The 9,215-nt window shown below is 31.7% G+C and overlaps 1 protein-coding gene across 1 annotated transcript; it reads right to left on the bottom strand.

Annotated features, from left to right (window-relative positions):
* Positions 1 to 764: 764 nt before the first annotated feature.
* On the bottom strand, positions 765 to 3,591 carry LOC146948823 (protein GAMETE EXPRESSED 1-like). The gene is made up of 6 exons (XM_085745010.1): positions 2,941 to 3,591; positions 2,148 to 2,735; positions 1,940 to 2,066; positions 1,660 to 1,846; positions 1,312 to 1,459; positions 765 to 1,193 (listed from the first exon to the last, which is right to left on the bottom strand). Exons 1-6 carry the CDS (start codon positions 3,414 to 3,416, stop codon positions 932 to 934), a joined length of 1,788 nt encoding a protein of 595 aa, XP_085601136.1. The 5' UTR covers positions 3,417 to 3,591; the 3' UTR covers positions 765 to 931.
* Positions 3,592 to 9,215: the final 5,624 nt, after the last annotated feature.

The raw sequence follows: 9,215 nt of genomic DNA on the forward strand, positions 1-9,215 counted from the left end.
TATCTGAGTTGATTTTACGGAATGAGCCGAGTGGAGTAACCCCCGACACATTTCCATGAACATATCTGGCAAAAATTCCTATCGTATCAGGCTAACGTCGGAACTCCTCTTATTGTCGTGTGCGTCATCCCATTTGAAAAGTATCCCATCCAACTATTCGTGGATCCATTAGGATCACCACTTACATATATTTAATCTGATGAAGTGTCATTGCATAATATTAATATTATTATGTTAATTCACCCGAGTCATTAATCTATCCAAAATTAATCATTCAAAACTGATTCTTACACTCTTGCAATGCATTAAGTATTAATTAAATGTTTAGCTTTGATTCACCCTTAAATAAATTCATCCGGGGGTAATTTAAAAGCATAAGATACAAGATTCAGTGAGCCGTGCATTTTCTAAGTTTTTGAATGGAGTTCTCGCAGTTTGCTATATGCATAAGGTAATCGATTACCAGTTGTTGGTAATCGATTACCACGAGCCCAAGATCACTCTTCAGTGCAACATAATCACTTTTCCCACATCAAAACTTATCAAATCGCTTCTTTCAACACCAAGGAATCAAAAACTGTAAGCATTACATGGGGGAATCTAAGCATAGTAATCTACAATATAAGTCGTATAACTCAGTCAAATAAGCACTTCTATCCGGGGAAAGTTCTAAATTAAAAGGAACTCACGTAGATTAATCTGGCCACTTTTAAATTCTTGTGTATGGATCATTGAAGTAATTCTAAACTGACAACTTTAACTGATGTGTGTCCAGAATGTCAACCTTCACATACAATGATCACATGCATGCATATTCATTAGTAATCCAAAGTCATGAAAATACATTAAGGAAATAAGTTGCTGTACATAGATTATTTCAAGTTTCTAATTACTACAAAATAGTAGTGTGTGCTTGTGGTGGTAAGAAAAATCAATGTAAACGATTGCGTGAACGCAAGTTATAATTTCTTGTTGTGGAGGTTGTGATTGAATTCTCTGCAACTTCTTCTGGAATCACAAAGTCCGGATCATCAAGGCAATTCACATCATCAGGTAAATCAATATCTAACAATTGAGACCAATCCACATAATCAGTAGTATCGAAATCCCAATTTGAATCCTTCAACTTTTCCATGCTGTTTATCTTATTAACCAGTGTTAGGAGCATATTATGGTTCAACCTTTCATAGTCCCTGCATGATTAACAACCAATTCTCTATTATTTATTGTTTTTATCACTAAAATTGAAATGAGTTTTGGATAGGTATAAAACTCAGATACGAATGAAATGTTTATTTCTTGTATACTTACCTGTATGTGAAAATTGCATCCAAAAGTTGAGCCGATGCAGCTATCATAAAAAATAATCGGACCTTGTTTATTATCCATGTTTGTTGCTCTATGTCGTCATTCGTTAAACGAATAATGAGTACTTCCACAAAGAGAGCAACACAAAGCTCTGTAAATAAAAAGTCCATAACATATTATGTTTATCCAATAATTACTTGGACATTTTAGAAACTAGAGACATAGTTTGTGAATGAGAAATTTAAATGGTTGATGAAGAAATAAATGGTTGATATTATATGTACATGCATAACAAATCATGGATGATTACAATATAACTTTAGGAGACAAACTCCTTGTTGGTATACTTACCAATATAAAGTAAGGGTCGGACATTGTAGGTTTGCTTCGTGCTAGTCAACATAAAGATGACGAAGATTGATATCGCATAAATGAAGAAAGCTTTAATCATTCTTGATTCAAGCAACATGGCATTTTGCAAAGCAAATATTTTATCCAAAGCAACAAACATGGTAGCCTGTTTTGCCTCAAAAGTTTCCTATAAAGTATAAGTAGAGATAAGTATAAGTAGACGTCTTAATCAAAAAAATTATTAAGGATGCATGTGTATTCAGAAACAATAGTTGCAAACCTGAGCAGATAATATTGTTTTTGAATTTTCCATTAACCGATCGTGAAGTCCTTGCATCTGTTCTTGACGTCGTAAAAGCTCTTCTTGTTGCTTATGTCCATATTCAGAAAAATATTGTAGGCTTTTCCTACATTTCACCGATTATAAAGTTAGAATTTTGCATAATATGATTTATGAATACAAATTTATAACATTAAACCAATCTTACCTGCTTTCCTCTAATGCTTTGAATTGAACCTCGTTCAATGAATTTAGTCCCTTGAGTGCCGTGGATTGTCCGTCCAAAAGTTCTTGCTGTTTTTCTAAGGAAACCCCTGCCATATTTCCAATATCTTCCGCTTTCGTTTGTAGAGTGTTCATCTTTGATGCCATAGTATCCCCAACTTTGATAACTTCATTCTCAATCTCAATGGCTTCATCTCTTAACTTTTCTATTTCTTTTCCCAAATAACTATAAGATTCTTTGAGCAATGCTACACCATCCTCTAATTTTCTCTTCATGTCTTCTTGACCTTCTTCTAGTTGCGATTGTGATGCTGCAATTTTTGTAGTTTGTTCGTAAACATTTTCGGAATGCCTTAATACCACATCAATATGAGTTTCAACATTCTTAACAGTTTGAGCAACTAGTTGTGTGTGACTATTAACCAATTCAAGAGAATCAAAAATCTGATTTGAGCCTTGTAACAAATTATCTGATTTTTCTTCAATGCTATCTAGCTTGTCCTCGACATACTGAGCCGAACTTTTCAATTCAGTCACAAGTCTCTCAGTTTCATGCTTGAATGCATGTGTCCTGAAAAAGTAGACAATACATTATTCAAGTTGAGACAAAAACACCACTTCTTAAAATAAATGAGATATATAAAAAAGCAATCAAATAAAGAATTGATATCAACAATACACTATTTTTTTTTTTATTGCATAGTGCAACAAAAACATAAAAAAGCAATCAAATAAAGAATTGACAACTAGTTTGGTAAAAAGCAAATGCACTTAACTGTAATTGATAACAAATGGAGTTGGTTTCGAGGTAGAATTCAAGGTAAACCTTATGAGCAAGATCGTCTAAGTTTCTTAGGCATGTCGCAATTGATGTTTTCGTGTCACAATGAGGAAAGGAAACCCTTCCAGAATCCCTTTGAAAGCAATCACTTAGATGCCAAGCCAATCTCGACCTTTTCTCATCAGCAGCCAAAATCTCGGAACATCCAGCAAAAAGATGTTGATAAGCATTTTGCCAACAAGTATTTGATCCAACCATTTTATTCTTAGCATTCTCTATTAGCTTCATTCCCTTTGGATCATTGAAAGCCTCAATTGAGAACTCCGCACTCGAACCTCTAAAACTTCCTTGGTTTCCATAAGACCTCTCATTAGAGTGACTCTCCTTAGTTGATGAAAACCAACCCCATGATTCACATCTTAACGAGAAAGAGACCAATATAAGAACAAGAAAATGAAATCTAAGACCCATTTGAGAATTATCAAACTTTCGGTTTGAAGTTCCACAGGTGAAGATTAAACCTGCATCAAACAAAATTGTAAATTAACAATATTTCAACATGCTAACAATTCTAAGGAAACAAATTAAATACTTTTTCAGGTTGAACACATGAAAACCAAATATGTATGAAGAAAAACAAGACACATATATACGAAATATTTTTATTTAAGGAAAATATATGCAATGATTTTTCCAACAAAGTGAAAGTTGTTTTCTGTGAAATGGACCTAACAATATTCATAATGTTCTTTTGAGCAAAAAGTGAAACTGAGAAATTAAATTCGTGATTTTCCTTCCAATTAGAGTAAAAATATATGAAGAAAACTATATTAGTTGTCCTTATGTATCTCTTTAATGAAACAAAATCAAAATTTACCTTGATAGGTACCAAAGTATTGATCATATGATCGTTAAATATCAAACAAAGGTTTGTGATAAGTTGAATTTGAAAGGGATCGGTGAAAAAGAATATATTATATAAAGAAAGAGAAACTTGGGATTCAAGTTCTGTCAACAAAAAAAAAACTTGGGATTCAAGAAATATAAAGTCTTGAACATAAAAGAAAATATTTTATATTTGATATGAATAATCAATTAAAATTAAAAGTAAAATTAAAATGATTTACATCACTTGGAAGGGACTTTCATCCTCTGTAAATATAGTATAAAATCAAGTATTTTATGTACTAATAAAAATACAAAGAAAATATCTGTGTCTTGAGAATGAGTTCCCAATATCCAACATGAACATGTTAAAGGATTTTATTTTATATACAAAGTAAAGTTAATATTTTTAAAAAAAATGTTTTGAAGATTTTGATCGAAATAAGACTGTTATATTTGAAAAAAATATTTTGATTTTTTAATAAAGTAAAAAGTACTTTTCAAAAATATAAATTTCAAATTCGGTATTTTTTTTACTTTATTTAAAAAAAAATAGTAAAAAGTACCGAATTTGAAATCTAGAAATCCAATTTCTATTTAACGATCACTATGTGCTGACTCTCAAATAAATTATTTTTTATCCAATCATTATCATTGATATTCTTCCTCAGAAAAAATATATATTATCATCATTATTAGAAGATAGATTTCAATGGGGCACATAACAAGTAAATTAACGTTACGTAACCGTTGGTTTGCTGCTATATCCAGATAACAACAAGAAGAAAGTACAAGAAGAAAAACAAAGAACGAAAATGAATGTTTGAGATGAAACAAAAATAAAAGAATTTCAAGCAAAACAACAAAAATATTGAAACCGGGAAATAAAAGCATTTTGCAGTTTAAAGTTCACATACAATTACGTCCATGATGATGCATGAACAAAGTAATAAATATAAAATATGCAATTGACAAAACTGTACATTCAAAATCCCAGAAGAAAAAAAAAAGACAACATTGAAAAACATACATACCTGTAAAATGGAATGGTTGAATTGTGACAACATAGAGAGTCTTTTGTTTCGTCGGGTGTTGCCAGACGATCAGTTGCAACCCTTCTGATTTGCGTCAACTTGCTCTAGTTTAATTGAAGTCTCCTTTAAACCAATTTATTATTAGTGAATTTTTAAAATAAGATAAAATAAGGAGGGTGTATTGGATTGGGATTTCCAAGGATTTTAAAAGACTTTTTGGTTATAGAAAAAACTTGAAGTATTCAATCAAGATTTTAAAAGATTAGAAATAATTTAGGTGGTATTCAATTAGGATTTTAATGATTTTTTAAAGAGTCCAACAAAATTCAATGGTATTCAACTAAGATTTTTAACAATTTAAAAATTGTCTTTGGTATTAAAAAAATGTATAGATTTTAATAGATTACTTCATAAAAAAAATAAATTTCATCTAATTTGATCTTGTGTGATTTCTTTTATCTTTCATCTTTTATATATTATACCATTGGCAAATGAAATTATAGATTGCATAATGCAATTACCAGGTTCTGCTATAATGTCATTGCCGGTTAAGAGGCCATTATTTGACAACAGAAACTCCTTGAACACTTCTGTTAAGAAATCAAAGGTGTCACCATTTGATAATCAATGTAAAGATAGAGACGATACTCCTTTGTCGAGGAAACTTGCAATGCTGGTTGGTAAATCTGCTGATAGGTCACTTTCTTCCTTGAAGAAAGAATTTGATTTGGTAGAAAAATTATTTGAAGAATTCAAAAAGAAAAGACAAGAAGAAGAGGAGAGATTGCAGTTATCCGAAAAGAGAGGTATTGGGAAGTTCTCCAAAGAGCTAGGAAATATGAAAAAGCAATTTAGTTGTGTTGAAAGACCTAATGAATCTCACAAGAAAATGCAGAGCGAAAGCAAGCACAACTTTGTTTGATGGACGACTTGATTGTGTGTAAGGATGAGAAAGAGAATTGCCATTGATTCAACTGTTGTTGACTGTTTGAATATTGTGTAGCACATACATTTTAGATTGACGGCGTGTCCGGTGTCCATGCTAGGTATTCATGTCTATCACTGTTTCATCAACTATTACATAAATGCAATATGTTTTACACCTACCTGATACTATAATTGAAGTAATTAGTTTTGAAGAAACCAATAGAATAAGCAAAATCTTTCATTCATTAAACTCTTCATTTGTATTGGTAATTACAGTGGAACAAAAAAATAACTAAAAAGTAATCAATTTAATCGTAATATAATCCTAAACTTTGCAAAGAATACAAACAGGGTTGTTATGGATTATCACCACCACTGTTGCCAAAGAACTCCAATATTCGAACTTTCAGAATACGTCTTCTAAAACTTAGCCAGGACAACATCTCAGCCACCTATTATAATAAAACTCGAGACAAAGCGATTTTACTTGCATTGTTAACTAATTACAAGTAACTATTGTGTTTTCCTGACAATGTAGTTCTCCTCAGCCTGCTTTTGTAAAAAGAATTTTGAAGCTTCTAGCCATCGACGATTAACCAAAAACTTATTTCAGGATGCTAGTATGTGATTGATGATTGAATGCATGTGGGTGTGTATGTTCTGGTGTACTGATGTCATACCAGATGTCCTAACATCCTAAATTGTGAGAATTTATTTTTCTCTAAAGCATTCTATGTAGGGGTGTTCGCGGTCCGGTTTGGATCGGTTTTGAGGTAAAAAATCAACCGATCCAAAATAAAAATTATGTGCGGTTCAGTTCGGTTTGGATGATTATGTTAAAAAAAATCCGAACCGATCCGATCGAAATATATGCGGTTTAATTTGGATCGGTTTTTGGATATCCAAAGTGCAACATGTAATTTTTTTATTAATATTGATATTACTCATACACAGTAAAATAATATGTTTGATACAAAATATGACACAAATTTATAAAAAAAAGATAACATTGCACAATGAAAATGATTGATTATATTTGAAATAGATGAAGTAGTAATAATATAGATTAAATTAATGCAATATATAAGATTAAATAGCAATAAGAAATATATTGATGCAATATATAATACTAATAAAATAATAAATAAGTTTAAAATTTTACTTTTGCGGTTCGGTTTGGTTCGGTTTTGAAAAGGCAATCCGAAATCCGATCTGATCCCAGCGGTTTTTCCAAAATAACATCCAAACGCATCCAAAAATATTCGGTTTTTTGCGGTCTTCGGTTTTTTTGGATCGGTTTGCGGTTTTATTTTAGATCGGTTTGGATTTGAACACCCCTAATTCTATGTGGGAGTTTATTTCTCTCTGGGTTGATGTTTATTGTTTTATCTTGGTTTTCGGGTGTCAAACATTGATTACGTTTGAACCTTTTTAACCGGTGATATCTTATTTTTTCTTGGGAAGGGAAAAAGTAAGCAAAACCCTTGAGAATCGAGGTCCGGGAGTTGTTTTCGCTACGGGAAGGTGTTAGGCACCCATAACGACTATAGTATTCTATAGGAACCGTCTTTAATTTCTACGCGCGCGCTTTATTTTTAAATGCTATTTGAAAGTGATATTAAGCCTAAAGGTATTCTAAATGAAGAATTGGAGGGAGAAGAATGTGTTTGAATTTTTATTTTATTTGAATTGAAGGAATTGTGTTCCTTGCCTACGTACCCGATTAAGGGATCAAATCCACCGTAGTTCTCTTCCAAAAATGTTTTTGTTTTTGTTGGTTGATTTTAAGTTTGAAAATTGGAATTTTTGAAGAATGAGGGAGAGAGGCCTCAAAGGCATGAGAATGTGAAATTGTGAGGTTGAATTAGTCATTTTGCAAAAAGGAAGTCAAAGTATGATTAAAATTCATTAAGTTTTTATTTAAGAAGAGAAAAGGAAAATTCAATGGGATTTTGACCCCAAGGTTTATTAAGAAAAATATTTGAGTGATGTCATTCATATTTTTTGGAAAATTTATTTTTCTAAGTGTAAATCCTAAGCATTCATCTAAACATTCAATCCTAAACATACATCTAAACATGCATATCCTAAGCATACATCTAAAGTGAGGTGTGTGCATGTGTCGGTGCTTGTGTCGGTGTACATTATTAGAGTCCATTGTCCATATTACATCCTTCACCTACATACACACTACTTCCTTGTGAGAATTTAGTCCCACACAGATGAATTAAAAGCAAAAGAAATGTAAAGAGATGGGATGAGAAAGTGTGATAGAGAGCATGCTTATGATGTATGAACCATGAAACACAAGAAAATGGTTAGTAGCACATGATAATATGGAGAAAAATAAGGCAAAGAAAATACCATAATAGAAGCATGGAATCTAACACAAAACAAACCAAGACAAGTGCAAAATATGCCTAAAAATTCACCCATGGGATACAAGCATCACATAGCTCATAACTCTCATAGTCCTATACATTTTTAAAGGTATATATTATGTTCTTAAAATGAGAATCAAAGCCATGTGATGAACCCTACATCTTCAAGTGAATTTAGACATTTTTGCACTTTTTATTTATAGACACAACTTGCAAGGCAAGTAACTACCCAAGATTCACACTCTTTTTTTTTTTTAAGCAAAAGAGGATAGTGTAGCAAAGGACCACACTACCCCAAATATATTACGAAAAGCAAAGAGAAAAAGAAAAAAGTACAAAGGAGGGGGACTAGACCAAAACCTCCTCAAGGATTAACAAACCTATAGCAAGGTAACCCTATCAAGTTCTGCACATAATAACTTCTAATACAATTAGGAATGTCATACCAAACAGTTAATCAATCAAAATCTAACCCTTCATTGGCAAGGACATCTGCACAATGATTCCCTTCTCTAAACACATGAGATGCTAAAAAGTTCATATTCCTAATTTTTTTCATACAATTGTTCCATCTATTTCTAAGCTTCCAAGGGATCAAAGAATGGTTCTTGAAAGCATTAACAACCAGGATTGAATCCGCTTCCAACCATAAATTCTTCCATTGATGTTGATAAGCAATTTCAATGGCCCTCATGGCACCAGAGAGTTCTGCGTGAAATTATATACAAATAATATCTAAAAATTCCAAGAATCATAGGACATGTTCTACAAACAAATTATCAAGAATTTGAAAAGAGATTAGACAATTTTTTTTAAATTTTGTATAAAATCAAGAAGTAAAAACAAGAAAATGTACTAATATTTTTTTAGTAAGATTTTCAGTAAACAAATTGCATAAAAACACCACAAAATTGACAAGAAACATACACCAATTTTTATGGAATTTTTCAAGGAATTTTAATACGAATGGGAGTGTGAAAAGCATAGCCAGTGGGACAAATAGCAAAAAGGAAAGCAAGGAACGAAAATCTACCAAGGACAAG

This window comes from Medicago sativa, chromosome 2 (genome assembly GCF_051527215.1).
Source record: "Medicago sativa cultivar Bolivia chromosome 2, Bolivia_mono, whole genome shotgun sequence".
NCBI lineage: Eukaryota > Viridiplantae > Streptophyta > Magnoliopsida > Fabales > Fabaceae > Medicago > Medicago sativa.